The 15,610-nt window shown below is 36.9% G+C and overlaps 1 protein-coding gene across 1 annotated transcript in view; it reads right to left on the bottom strand.

Annotated features, from left to right (window-relative positions):
• The window catches only part of DNAH5 (dynein axonemal heavy chain 5), a 120,268-nt gene that overhangs the window by 59,111 nt on the left and 45,547 nt on the right, over positions 1-15,610 (bottom strand). Inside the window, 11 exon segments of the mRNA XM_027784334.2 lie at positions 327-480; positions 4,943-5,050; positions 5,847-5,981; positions 6,655-6,849; positions 7,412-7,599; positions 9,185-9,363; positions 10,419-10,591; positions 11,911-12,135; positions 12,932-13,144; positions 14,090-14,246; positions 14,894-15,057. Of these exon segments, the coding sequence (XP_027640135.2) occupies positions 327-480; positions 4,943-5,050; positions 5,847-5,981; positions 6,655-6,849; positions 7,412-7,599; positions 9,185-9,363; positions 10,419-10,591; positions 11,911-12,135; positions 12,932-13,144; positions 14,090-14,246; positions 14,894-15,057 (1,891 nt within the window).

The following is a 15,610-nucleotide window of genomic DNA, read 5'->3' as shown; positions in this document are numbered from 1 at the left end:
GTTATCTCAATGATATGTGGGAGATGCTTTAATCACTTGTCTGAGCTGTCTACCCAGACAGTACCCCTTTCTCAGCCTTTCTAGAATAAGGACTTCTGATATAAGTATCAAAATATAGCAATAAGACAGGTATTATTTGACTTTGTCAATCATTTTTAAGCTTTTAATATACTACCATACTAATTAGTATCACAACACATAAACTGATTCTTCTAGTAATATATTATCATAGTGAAGTAACTGAGGCTTTCTCTGAAGAAACAATGTGGTTTAAAGTTTATAATATAATAGTTTAACAACAGTTTACAATAAAAATACTCACATACCTGTCATGGCTTTCATTAAAGTGTGAATGCAAACAGTTTTTCCTGCACCACTAGGTCCTAGTGTCATCAATCCATGCCTTACTCTCTGGGTTTCAAAAAGTTGGATAATTTTCAGTTTCCAAGGAGGATGACAAACAAGTCCAGCTTCCTCCACCTATAGACCCGTGATGGAAAACCAAATTACTGTTATTTTAGTGTACAAGATATTTTGATGTTTTTTTTTTAAAAAAAACACAACTATCATCAGGAGACTATTTGTCAAGGTTTTCTGTATATAAAACACTGGAAAGAGAAGGGATATTTGATATTTAAATATGTATTCAGAAGAAAAAAGATAACCATAAGATCTTATGGTTAAAAAATAATTTTAAGGAAAAGCCAATAATTTTAGAAACACTCTTGCTAGCAATGTCTTTCACAGCCTCACAGCATTTTCACTTGCCTCTCAGAACAGTTGCCTTTTTATTACAAAGACTTGTGTTTCTAAATGCTTGCAATAGCACAAAAGTTTTCCTGTAAAACATTTTGTTAAATATTTCTCTGTATACAGTCTTTTGAGTAACTTCCTAATAACATCCTTCTAAAACAAGACAAGACATGATGTTTTAGTATCAAATATCATATGCATGTTTACTACTTTTTACTAGTTTCAAGCTTAAAGAAATTATCTCACTGTAATGGTATTGCTGTTGTTTGTGAAAGTGACTCAGCTGGAAGTGAACAAGAAAGTTTTTAGCCAGTAGAGAAAAGCTAGAACTATTTCTTAAGGATTCATAGCACACTGTATGTTTTTGACAGTAAAAAAAAAATAAAAATCTAAAAACTCAAGACCATGTTATAAAAGTGAAGCCCTCAAAATAATAATTTTATCTTCATTCAAGTATCATTTCTGTTTTTAAAGTATGTTCCACAAAAAATGTCAGAAAGTATTGTCAGTAAAAAGAGGACTAACTTTTTACTGATAAGATAAAACTCGGCTTTCACAATTACTGTCAGTCAGTTAGAACCATGGAACTGTCACAACTACTTGCTATTTTACTTGCATATTGAAGTTCATGTCAGTTCAATTTATTTGTCTTGCTCTGCTAGGAAGCCAAGAACAGAAGGCAGCACAAGATGAATCCATCAACAGCAATCATGAAGTATATGTTGCCAACAACTCCTCATTGCCATGAACACCACTGTTGAAGTAATGGAGTTTGCAAAGCGCAACAAAGACATCAGATGCACCATGTTCATGGATACATGGTAAAATTCTGTTATCATTTAGATCTTAACAGCTCTCGTAGTTGACACAAAACCAGCCAATCTGTCTTTCTTTCCAGTATAGAATATAGCTTTCTGACTTGTTTCCAGAGACCACATACATACAGTAATATATCCAGAATCCAATAATGCACATATCTGTGTGCACAGAGCATATCTGAACTGATTTCTTTCTTCACATAAAACAAGATGGTCATGTTAGCTATTTCTTCACTTTAATCCAATGTCATCAGTGGAGACTTGTCTTAATTTCTAACACTCATGGATTCTATAATAATCTTGTAGACTAGGCATTTCCCTTTTTGAAAAAGAAGCATGTTCACAAGCAGGCTTGACATGTCCTCAAAAGATCTTCTGTTAACAGTTGTACGTATGTACTGGATCTTGTTGGAATGGAGTTAATTTTCTTCACAGTAGTCCATATGGTGTCATGTGATTTGTGATCACAAGTGTTGATAACACAAAAGTCTTGATTTTTGCTGCACTGTGCTCACACAGCATCAAGGCCTTCTCTCTTTCTCACACCACCCTGTCAGCAAGTAGGCCAGGGGTGGGTAAGAGATTGGGAAGGAATACAGGTGGGACAGCTGGCTGACTGACCCAAGGAATACTCCATACCATAGAATCATAGAATAGCTTGGGCCGGAAGGGAGCTTTAAAGGTCATCTAGGCTTAAAGGTCATCAGCCCCCCGTGTGGTGACAACATCGTTCTCAGCAATAAAATTGGGGAGATGTTTCTCCAAAGTAGCCATTGCTCAGAGACTGGTGGGCACCAGTCTGCTGGTGGTGAGCAACTGCTTTTGCATCACTTGTTTCTTTTTCTTTTTTTTTCTTCATTTATTAAACTGTCTTGATCTAGACCCATGAGCTTTTTCCCCTCTCTTTTCCCCTTCTGAATCTCTCCCACAGCACACTGGGGGAAAGTGAATAAGTGACTGGGGGCTGGCTTAGCTGCCAGCTGGGGTCAACCCACCACAACATGTAAACATAGAAAACCACTTTAATTCAAGTAACAATTTCTTCATTATGGTATTTTTCCAAGAACTCCTGCCTCCCTTCCCTAACACAAATAGTCCTCTTAAACTTGATTCTGTCCTAACCTGGCAGAGCTCAGAGAGTTGTGAACAATGGAGCAGAGTGTAGAAGGAGGCTTGTAGCTAGCAGGGTTCCCCAGGGGTCAGTACTGGATCCAGTCCTGTTCAACTTATTCAGCAATGACTTGGGTGAAGGGACAGAGCGTACCCTCCGCAAGTCTGATGATGTGTGTCTGATGACACACCAGAAGGCTGCTCTGTCATTCAGCCAGACCTGGGCAGGCTGGAGAGTTTGGCAGAGAGGAAACTAATGAAGCTCCACAAAGGCAAGTGTAGGGTCCTGCACCTAAGGAGGAACAACCCCATGTACCAGTACAGGCTGGGGCTGACCTGCTGGAAGGCAGCTCTGGGGTGAAGGACCAGGGAGTGCTGGTGGACAGCAATTTGCCTATGAGCCAGCAGTGTGCCCTGGTGGCTAAGAAGGCCAATGGGATCCTGGGCTGCATCAGAAGGAGCGTGACCAGCAGGTCAAGGGAGGTGATCCTGCCCCTCTGCTCTGCCCTGGTGAGGCCGCATCTGGAGTGCTGTGTCCAGTGCTGGGCTCCCAGTTCAAGAGAGACAGGGAGCTACTGGAGAGGGTCTTTGTAGCGGAGGTCTACAAAGGTGATTAGGGGACTGGAACATCTCCCTTACGAGGAATGGCTGAGAGAGCTGGGCCTGTTTAGCCTGGAGAAGAGAAGATGGAGAGGGGATCTTATCGATGCCTACAAATATCTTAAGAGTGAGTGTTGAAAGGATGGTCCCAGACTCTTTTCAGTAGTACCCAGTGACAGGACAAGCGGCAAAGGACAAAAACTGACTTCTGAATGTGAAGAAGAACTTCTTTACCTTGAGGGTGACTCTTTCTGTGGAGACTCAAAACCTGCCTGGATGCAACTCTGTGCAACTTGCTCTAGGAGAACCTGCTTTACCAGGGGGGTTGTACTAGATGATCTCCAGAGGTCACTTCCAACCCTGACCATTCTGTGATTCTGTGAATCTAAGCTAGCTGTTTTCATTGTACTGAATCACTATAGCTTTGAAAACACAGCAGAGAGATCCATTCAATAAAACCTCAATTTACTTACAAGACAAACAGGATGGCCTACTATTTCTAGTTTCTCCAGATTTTAAGTTCTAACAATATGAGAAAAATATGCCTAAATAAGCTAGCAAAATTTCCAAACACTGTCCTAGCACCAAAAAGACACAACGGGATCCCTAAGTTCTGAAATTTTGATAAATTTTGTTTTGCATAAGATCATCACAGTGCCTAAAGCTCTTCAAGTTTCAAAGCCTGCTTCGGTATAGGCTGACATTACACCCTACTTAGAAGCAAATGATAATGGTTGTTAAAATGGTTGACACTTTCTGTGACTGGCTTCACAGATCACCAACAGTAGAGCTATGAAGAACACGTTATGAAGACCTCTTTTTAACTTAGTAGGAAATGACAAATTAAAGCATGAGATTCAAGTTCTTCATAGTTTCTCCTAAGAAAAGCTTAATTTGTGAACCCTTTTTTAAAGCCAACTGCATAAATTACAGAAAGTAAAACAGTTATATATGCATTAGCTGCTGATTCAACTCTTCCTTGTTAGGAAAACCAGAAGCAGATCTCCTTACTTATAACCAATCAGATTAAATATAAATAAATGAAAAGTCATGTACTAAGATCCTTGAGAACTGCACTTCTGGTTTTCAGTTTTCTCATTTTGGGGTTTTTTGATGATTTGTGAGTTTTTTATATCTCTGTTTAACTATCAGATAATTATCTGAGGAATTACTGAAATTCTGGAGAAAAGTTCAATAAAGGTGATGATTTAAGTGTACATACTTCATTAGCCTTCTATATCCCACTGATATTCTTAGGTTGGCCCTATTGAAATGTTCCAAAAGATCTAATGGGAGATGAAACAGAGGAAATGTCATTCTAGGTAAATCTTTTCTCAAGCTCATGCTCCACTCATTAGACTTTATATGAATATTAAATGCTGGGTCATATAAGGCTAGTGTATATACATACATTTTTCAAATTGGTCACCACATACTATTTACAAGAAAACTATGGGACACCACAATCACAATTAACTGGCATCCTTAAATAATAAGGTTAATAGTAATACGTCAATGGTAAAGATTTATGGAAAAGCTTACTCTTCCTCTAAATAGTAAAACCTGTTATTGCCAGCTGGGTAGATTCAACACCAATAATTTTCTTAGATGTCACATCATAACAGTTATGCCACAGCAGCACAGATCAAGAGAAACATCACCTGTTTGTCAATGGCAGCTTCCAGTTCAGGACAGCCTACTTTATCAAGATGGATATCTGGAAATAGATCTTCAATTAGACTCAGGAATAAAGGTTCATCTTCATCAATCTAGTGAAAATCAGGAGGAAAAAACCACAAATTAAAACCTATTTTATTTATTCTAGCATCTTAAGAAAAAATCCCTAACTCTTGCAGAGCTAAAGAAATATTTGAAAACATCGGAAATCATCCATGGTAACCCTCTAGGTGCTAAACACTTTAGCAGGACACAACAGGAGATCATGTGGTGCTTCAAATTATCAAAAACTATTGAAAATAAACTACTAACATATGGATTGAATTTATTAAAGTAAATTTTAGCAATAACATTTACACAAATAGTAAATTAGTCTAAAGTGCAGAAAAAAGATAATGAAGGAGATGAAATATCACAGTAACAGAACAGGGTTTTTTAGCTATTTAAGACAGATGAGTTAGTACTCATTACTATGAATAACAGATTATTTCAAAAGAGTGACTAAATACTTTAGGTCAAAGAGGCTGCTATACAGACTTCTATTTGGTCACTTATTTCTATAGGTAGCAGGGCAAATATGTAAAAAAAAATTCTGAAAAATTCAAGGTGTGTTTCAACCCAGGCAGGCAGCCAAGCACCACACAACTCCTCACACACGCCTTCACCAGCCCCTACCATACAAGGTACTATGAACAAAATTAACTCTATCCCAGCTAAAACCAGTACCCAAGACCATCCAGAGAATGGAACATTCCCAAGGTAGCTTCAGTGTAAAGGCCACACCCAGTCTTCTAGTGACCACCTTAACAGATTTAAATTGTATTTCCAAAAAACCCCACAGAGCTCCTAAATGCAGTTTAATTAATTTACCAGGCCCTCAGAACTTACTAGTTTAGACAGGTTCATGTCTCTCAGTACACGCATGACAATGGTAGACTCGGTATCTGTCGGATTTGCTCTTTTTGCTGCTCCTAATGTACGTAGTACTGACAATATATTTCGCAAGCCAAAATCATAATGCACCTAGAAGATATGCAAAGTTTGGGGAAATTTTTCCCGAAGTTAACAGGGGTGAAGCAATTCTTATTTATCATTTAAGGTATGAATATGTATGAGAAGTGGTACATGTGGCACAAATGCTTCCTAACGTTCAGCAACGAGTCTTTGGCTGCATGACTATGAGCAACTTCCTTCCCCACCTCTGCTACCATCTACTAAACTGTAAGGCGTGACAGAAAAAAGAAATGTAATCACAAGTCTTTGAACTGTGATAAGGTTCCCAAGCACTATTAAGAAATAAACTGGCAGTATTATTTTGTATTCTCTGTGGACCTTGGAAACTGAGTTTATTTGAGAAACATCTAAAAAAGTACCGGCAGCAAGCCAAATGCCTCTCAATCTCCTCTATAAGACCAACTAATATATAAGCCCTTTATTTGCCCCAGTTATCACCATTCATTAACCCTAAATGTTAATAATAAGCGATGTTCTGAATGACAGTCACATTCTTGTACAGATAACTGTAGAAGGAGTTAATTCTCCAGGACAGCAGAGGGTTGCACTACTAAACTGCAAGTGTCATCTAGCTTACTTAGTGAACATGAACTTTTCCATTTTCTTCACACAGATACTAATAATTTGTGATGCCAGATATAGTTTTTCCCTAAGATAATTTTTCTCCTATGAAAATAATCACCTGCTTTGACAGTTGTTCTTCACAGAGCTTGTACAGTGTAAAGAATTTCCTTGCCAATACAACATTGGCAATGAAACCACAACTAGCTAATTTAACACGAATTATGATTTGACGATCAGGAACCATCATAGCCACTGAACGGAAGTTGATCTTCAAATTTTCAGGGAGTTCTTGCCGTCCAGCATATCCTGGATTCTGGAGAAAAGAATCAGTTTTGAAGTTGACTGCACCTTGCACAAACAGAATCAGCAAAGGAGCATCATTTGACCAAAATAGGTTTTTGGCTTTAAAACACATGTAAAAATGAATCAATATCCACATTTCCCAGCCATGTTTGTACAGCATTTTAGCCTCTCTTGCATCTATAAGGTATGAAAAATGTTCCACCTAAACACTTCAGAACTGTATTTGTCCTGTTTTTACTGGCTACTTCTACCTATATCTCTACAGCCATTTTTCTCTACTTGTAGCAAAAAAGCATACTTTGGGAACCAGGATGTAGCATGCAGAAGTAATCTGACATTGAGATGATAACTTGTATTTACAGTGCTGGCTGCATTTCTTAATTGCATGTTTTTGATGTCACTAAAACAAGACCCTGTAAACTGTCTTTGCAGTAACGCTCTATCTTCTCAAACTGTCAGCGACAACTAAGAGCCAATTGACATAAGAGTTAGCAAGCACATTTAACACACCAAGTCAGAAGCAATTACTGTACAATCACCACTGGCATATTAGAAATCTACCAAATACCTACCATAGTAAGAAAGATGCCAAATTCTGGATTCATTTCCACATTATCTCCATCAGTAAAAATAAAGGTTTTTTTACGTTCCTTCTTACATGTCAACACAATTGCAATTTGCTGTGCAGCTACTGATAGTACTGGTAAATCGATACGATTGAATTCATCAAAGCAACCCCAGGAGCCAGACTGAGCAAGACCTTCCAAGAGAAAAGCAACTAAGTATCTGACCATTCTGTTGTTAACTGTTAACCCCTTTTTTGTGCAGTTCATAAGACAAAATTCATGTTAGTCTACCTCAGAAATAAAAATAAGTTTATTGTTCAGGGTTGGGAAAGGGACGAGGAGAAGAGTTCAATTCTTTTTCAAGCAAGAATTCACAGTTTCAAGAGTCCTCAAGCTTATCTAGGATACTACATCCTTCAATTTCTGCTCCTTCTCTAAGTATCTTGAGTATTTTCCTGTTCCTCTTTACCCTCCAAAAAAAAAAAATGCCCACAATAAGTCTATGAAAATATGATGGGTTGTCAATAGCTTATTGCACAGATTAAAATGAACAATAACGTTCCTTTCACCTGGAAAGAAGTTACGGGTCAGTCTGTGCCAGAACTGCATTCTTCCTCAGAAGTTTTGGGGAAAACAAAACAAAAAAACCCCACCATCAACACAGTTACTTGCAACAATACAACAGTCAAGGACTGCCACTTGATTTCTAACTCAGTATCTGCCCTGACCGACAGGTATCAATTTCAGGTGCCTAAAAAAAAAATATGTCACCTTTATCTAACTTCACTGAGCTGTGCCAATTGTTTTTAACATATATAGTGCTATTCATGCACTCCCTTCAATAATAAGAACTCTGAAGGAAACAAAATACAGAAATCCAAATCTGACACATTCCACTAGTTCTGCAATAAATGTCAGTTTTTTCTTTTTGTACTGGCAGTCCTCCTTGATGATTTTAAGTGTCTTTATGTATCCCTTCATAAACTGTCTTACGTTTTCAGACATTTCTATTTCTTGGGGACAATGTTGCAATATTTTATTACTTGAATTTATTCAAAGACTGAAAAGCACCTGCCAATTATGTTTTATAAAGATGTTCTCTTAGCTTTTGTAATTTTCACATAGTTCATAGAATTATATAACCACAGAAAATCCTGAGTTGTTAAACACTCAGGACGATCAAGTCCAACTCTTGACTCCACACAGGGCTACCTAAAAGTTAAACTATACATCTAAGAGTGTTGTCCAAACGCTACTTGAACACCAACAGGCTTGGGGCCCTGCCTACTTCCTTGGGGAGCTTGTTCCAGTGCTTGATCACGCTCTCAGTGAAGAACATTTTCCTAACATCAAATCGTAACTTCGCCTGATGCAACTTTAAGCAATTCCCTCACATCCTATCACCAGATTTCAGAGAGAAGAGATCATCAGCTCCCTTCTCTGCTGCCCTTCATGAGGAAGCTGTAGACAGCAATGAGGGCACCCCTCAGTCTCCTTTTCTCTAAGCTGAACAAACAGAGTATATTCAGCTGTTCCTCATAAGTCATGCCCTCTAGTCCTTTCACCATCTTTGTTGCTCTCCTTTGGACACATTCTAATATTTTAATATACTTCTTACATTGTTGATGCCAAATCTGCACACAATACTTGAGGTGAAGCCACTCCAGTGCTGAGTATAGTGGGACAATTACTTCTTTTGACCAGTTATACAGTGCTTAATGTACGTCAGGATACAGGTAACCCTTTGGGCCAATATCTTACCTTTAATTCACATATTACCTTTGAAGATCCTCCCAAGTCCTCGAAAATCCATCTGGTCTGAACAGTTGAAGACCACTACGTATTTTCCTAGGCACCGTCCCATGTCTTTGATGGTTTCAGTTTTTCCAGTTCCTGCAGGTCCCACAGGTGCTCCACCCATGCTCATGCCTAAAGCTTGAGCCAAAGTAATGTAACATCTAAAAGGCAAAAGGCTGTCATCACTTAATTGGCTGTAGTGCACAGTCTTCTGTATAGTGCCAGAGAAACTTACTAAAAAGTGTTACATGAGGGAAGTCTGATATAAGGAGACAGGGAAACTGCTGAGAAGACATGCCTCTAATAACAACCTAAATCAGTAAGAAGACTTCACTCGGCCTCTGATACAGGTAATATTAAGGTTCATCTCCTCATACATAAAGCGGAAGAACAGATAATCCTCAATAATCAACCTGAAAGATTACGAGAAGGAAAGAAAGCAGATTCAGAGATGCTGCCTAATCTACTTTGGCTAGCTTAGTTCTTGAATTACTTTAACTGAAGCAGTTCTGAACTACATTATTCTGTTGAGTAAAATAACAAAAGACAGCAAACCTTTCCTTTCTCATCCACCTTAAAAATTTGATCATAAAGTGCATTTCATTAATGAAACTTCTATGTGTAATGCAGTAGAACACCAGCTAACAATTATATTGAAAGATAAGCTCTAGAATTTGCTGTATGGAATACTTAGGGAAAAAAAAAATCCAATGCCCTTATTTTGCCAATAAGAAAGCTTATACAGCATTCTTTTGTTATTCCAGTTAGGTAAGTAGACCGCTCTGTTAATAGGATTCCAATTCTTTTAATATCCTTCTAGACCCAAGGTCTCCAATCTATTCCAGTTTAATAAAACTGTTTTTCCTGTCTGATCTTTCTTAGCTCTTTTCATTAGCTCATCTGTAAACACTTACTTTTGTCCTGTATCTCTCTCTGTATATTGCATCTGTTGGATATACCTCATCCTGAGGTATACTAGCATCACATACATGAGAATCAGAGTCCCATACATCATATATGTGAAGATCACACAAGTATGTGGCAGAAATTAAGCTGGAAATTATTCATATTATAAGGCCCAGAAACAAAACTATTCACGCATTCCATGTAAAATTATTGACTTCACTAACACTATGAAGGATAAACTCTGCAGAGATCTATTTTGTATCCAATAAGAATGACTAAAGAATAAAGGAATAAAATCAGTCTTTTTCACCTGTCTGTAAGAGGCGTTATGACAAGCCTGTCAGTACAGCCCAAGAATTCATTCTGGTATGTGAAACCCACATCAGTGATCTTAATCATCATTTTATCAAAGTCTTCATTAAAGTAAAATCTACACTGTTTCAGCCACTCAAAGTCCGTCGGGCTCTTGATATGCATACGGCACTAAGAAAAAAGGGGGGAAAAAGGCTATAATATTAATGGTTAACACTTACTTTCACATTTATATTCCCTCATCTAAGTAGTACTGCAAAGGCATCACTGTAATCACAATGAAAGGCATAAAGAAGAGCTAGTAACACAAGAATAGTGGAGATCCTATCTTGATTTTTACCATAAAATTGCTAACATGTTATTCCTGTCCCTGATATCCACACTAAGGCAAAGGGGCTTTAGGCTTTAGACAAGTGTGTCAAAATTCTAAATACAAATGAACAATTCACAAGTCTCAAACAAGAGACATTAGGCTTAGTTAACATTAAACCTGGCATTTCTTTTACTTATCTCTACCATTTCATTTTTACATATGACTAGGAAGCACATAACATGATACTTGATATTAGAAAAAGCCATGAGAATTGTATGGAACCACATGCAAATTGGAAAAAAAAGGTATATCAAGACAATGTCATAGTGCAGTTATTAGTAAGGAAATTCAACAGAGCTGGGAGTAATTCAAAGTTGACCAACTGAATATTAAAACAGAATTTTAAAAGATGCTCTGTAGGTTGTATCTAAAAATTATATGTTGCATAAGATGATTATAACTAGAAACAACTAGTTCTACAATTAAAAGACAGGTGTCTGCCTATCAGCAATGGGTTAAACCTCAGTAATTCTTTTCTCATACAGCTTAATTTCAGAGTCAGGTCCAGAGCTTCCTATAGGTAAAGGGGTATGCTAGCTTTTATACTTGAGTTAAGCAGTAAATTCTTTCACTTTCCTAATTTTAGTATCCTGTGACAGCATAAGAAGATGTGAATAAATAAATCCCTAAGTAATAATTAGGTATGCTACTGAAACTAGAACAGAGGGGATTGCAGCTTCAACCAACTTCAAACTTTTTCCTGTATTATAACTCTACATTCATTCTATTTACTCCTTGAAATTCACAACATAGTCCAGAGAAAGGACAATTACTTGCAACACAATGCATGAGGAAAAAGAAGTCCCTAACTGACCATGCAACAGAGAGTCATTTAACTTAAGTGGGCCAACATAAAGCATTATAAAATTCTGCTACTGCTATTGCTTGGGGGGGTGGGGGGGTGGAACTGAATTACTTTAAAGGGAAACTAAGCTATGGATTGAAGGAACATCAGCACCTTTATACTACTTCAGGTCACATAATCATTACAGTCCTGAAATTAAATGTTTAGCTTAAGACACAGGAGTTCATAGGTATAGTAATATTTGCTTCTTGTCTTTTTACATTGTTTTGCATGGAAAGTAACTCATAACTCGTTGTATTTTTCAGTACTCACCAGACCATCAAAAATGTCCCTTTGATGCACATGAATAGTGATCAATGTCTCATATTTAACGCGCTCAAATGGACTAAGGTCTTTTGTTGTTGTATCTATCAACATATTTAGAAGATCCAGGAAAAACTGGTTCGTCTTTCGCATAATTTTTTTATCACATCTGGCATTAGTCAAAGCTTCTTCTGAGTCTCTTGTCCAAATCATTTGGATCCCCAACAACCCAACCTTAGGAAACATATATGCTTCATAATCCTTTCTCTTTCATATAAAATGTACATTCACAGACACAGACAAACTAAAAAAAATGTTTTTGTGACTATTTGTATAAGGTTATTTTTTCATGCATCAATATAGATGTCATTCAACCTATGCATTTGTTTTGTGTCCCAACTCTGTTCATAAAGTTAACACTTTAGTTTTGTAGATGCTGCCCACAGTGCACTGTTGATACAACTATTAAACATAATTTATAGCATCTATATATGAATACTATATACAATTAATATACTTTATAAATATAATTAATAACTAATCCATGAATAACTAATGCTTCAATTTAAAATTTTTTTTATTAAGTCACAAAGCCTTCATTCCCTCTCTAACAACATTCCTGATCACAAGTGAAGAAGTTTCTGCTAAGAAAATAATTTTGCCTTGGCATTACCCTCAGCTCCAAATCTTTAGCAATTTATAGTGTTTTCCTGAATATGTAAACAAACACATAATTTTACTACTTTTCCTTCAGCAGTCAGGTATTAAGCTTGTAAAGAAATAGCGTTAACTCCATTGCATTAACTTATTTCATTCAGCATTATTTTTGAACAAGACCATCAGGTAAGTTTTCTTCTTTTGGTTTCAGATACATAAAGTGTAAAGTAAAAGACTGAGGTGATTAAGATAAATTTAAATGTCAGTTTGCATTTGTAACAGTGGCTGCAATTTTGATTGCAAAGACAATCAAAAAACATCAATGTGCTACATACCTGTGAATAATTCTTCACTGATCTAACAATGATATTACCTGAGCTGGGTAAGTAGAAAGAAATTCAGTCAGCTGGAAACTAGTTTCCTGGATGTGCGCAGCTGCCTGGCGAATAACATGATGCAGTGACAGCTGGGATTCCTTCAACAGAGTATTGAGCCAAACCTCCACGTTACCTTCAGCCGTTACAGGTCTAGTCAGCTCTACAGTCTCACCTTCTCGTGAACTAATCGACAATATACGATCATATATCTAATAAAAGCAAAGCAAGAACATTTTACATTTAGAGTTTCATTGTGATCTCTAACATAACAGTCTGATTTTACTGCCATCACTCCATTAAACTTATTTAGGTAACTAATAAATTATACCAAACTGTTAAGTGAAATGTAAAAATGATTAAATCATTACTTCCGGTGTGCAAAAAGGCTTTAAACAAAACATCATCATCTGAAAAAGGAGACAAACACTAATACATTGACAGTTCCTGAATTTCAATGACAACAGCCACTTCCCAGACACAACAAAGGAAACCTTCTCCCATTATTGGTGGTTTAATATCCTAACAAAATTTACAGCCTTACAGTCAAAAATAATGGAAACACAAAAGTTAAGGAACATGGTCAATCAAAGGAATTTCAAACGCATGGGGATGTAGTGAATTTTTAAGAAAATGTATACATACACAAGAAAAAAGATGTTTTTGGTTACTATCTTTTCTTGTGAAAGGTATAAAAATATTGTTTTTCAAATGGTATGTTGGAAAGCATATTAAGGATAACTCAGAAACAGGTAAGAAACTAGATACTTTTTCTCTTGCAATCAGAAAATGAATGAGAAAGTGCAAATACAGGCAATCTAAAGATACAAATATGCTCATAAAGAATCAGAAGCTTATCTGAGAGGATGCTAGCCTATATTAAGCCACAGAAGACAGTTCAGTACCCGGATGTTTTTTCCTGAAACCTAAGCACTGGTGCAATTTTTTGTTTGTTTTGCTATGCTACATAGAGTTTTCCTACTACATAAATGAGGATGAAACTAAATCTTAAACGAAAAAAGTCTATGCATCATCAAATAGTTTGAGCCTGGTAAAACAGTTGAATGCCCTATGCACCCAGATAGCTTTCTTATTTAAGAAGTATCACACATTGTGAATTTGTAAGAATGTAACACTTAGGTGCGAGCAGTACATACCTTTTCATGAAACCTGACAGTTTTAATATTGTCAAAGACATTCAGCAGATGTGCCTGTATATTGTGACAGTCTGATGCCTGGCCAAGAATTTCTAAAAGGGCAGGATCCGACACAAAGAAGAATCGTGGAAATAAGAAGCGCTTTTTCTCCAGGTACCTGCATTTTTTTAAAAAGTGGGGGGAGGGGGGGTGGGATGTAGTGGTAAGTGAACAGGTTAATTTATACATCCTTTCCTCTTTATAAGTGGCATTTCTCACAATGTATCATTGCAATTTTTAGCAGTGGCAATGCAACAACATATTACCTTCGTGTTAACCACATACTTTAAAGCTACTCTTTTAGCATCAGAAATAATTGCAAGGAAAGCTTTTATTATTTGCTATAATGTAAGCACTTGTAAAAAGGAAAGAAATCAAACCAAAATAAAACGCTTTTACATTAAGTCTGTTACTTGCTGTTTAGGTCTCATGCTGAATTTCTCCCAGATTCATGAAAGGTCTGAGTAGGACATACAGACCTAGACTGCCTTCTGGATTTAAACCAGGCTGAAACAAGCTTTGATTTCAACATAGACAGTGGGTGACAGCTTAGTCTCGTATCAAACACTTATCAGGGAGTTGCTAAAAATTTCTTTGGAGGTGTTTTATCCTGGTAACTTGTTTGTTCAGTTCAACTGAATTCGTAGTAAAATAAGAGCATGATCTTTCTCCAAAGCCCATGGGATAGTACTCAACTAATTGGTCTGTCCCTAATAACATAATTCATAACCATGTGCCAGGACTGTAGTCTTGTAGTAATCTTACCCTGTGAGTGACTTCTGACAGATTTCAAGCTGTTCTAGTAAATGTGGTAGTAACTGCCCCATGATTTCATCTCCAATGCAGCACTGAACAACGTTAGGTGTTTCATGAGCTCGGGTCATGATCCTCACCCAGGATTTATCAATGTTAGAGAAACGCTTTGCTTCCTGTTGAAACATGACAATGAATGTGGAAGGGAAGAGATGGAGGAAGGAAGACAGAAGAGGGAAAAGGCACCTGCTTGCAGAATTGGCAATCTGCAATGATCTTCTCACTAGTAATCCCGTGTCAAACTTCTAAAAGGTTTTTCAGTTTAGAAAAACACAGATCTTTCTGCTTACACAATACAGCTTATTTTATACTCTACTGTCAAGCCTACTAAGAATGACTGAAAGTAGAGAAAACTCATTATGCTTGAACTGTATGCTTCAAATTCGAAGATTTTTTTCAAAAAACTAAAGTTAATTTTTAATTGAAAAGCTATGTAGGAAAGTTTAAGATAAGGATTCCTAGGTACTACTAGGATAGTGGTAGGTAGGCTAGGCACAACACATAAACACACATTGGTTAACAATTTTACAATCTAGAAATAAAAATATCAACTAGCTCACACAATGTTATTATTCTACAGAATACTTTTGTTGGCATTGTTTACCTAATTTCTTAGCAAGACTAGTTTTGTTAAGTACTAAAAAAAAACAAACCACGTTTATGTTACTG

The sequence above is a fragment of the Falco peregrinus genome, chromosome 3, assembly GCF_023634155.1.
Source record: "Falco peregrinus isolate bFalPer1 chromosome 3, bFalPer1.pri, whole genome shotgun sequence".
NCBI classification, from domain to species: domain Eukaryota; kingdom Metazoa; phylum Chordata; class Aves; order Falconiformes; family Falconidae; genus Falco; species Falco peregrinus.
Note: the sequence above shows the minus strand (reverse complement) of the source record. Positions and strands in the feature narration are given on the sequence as shown.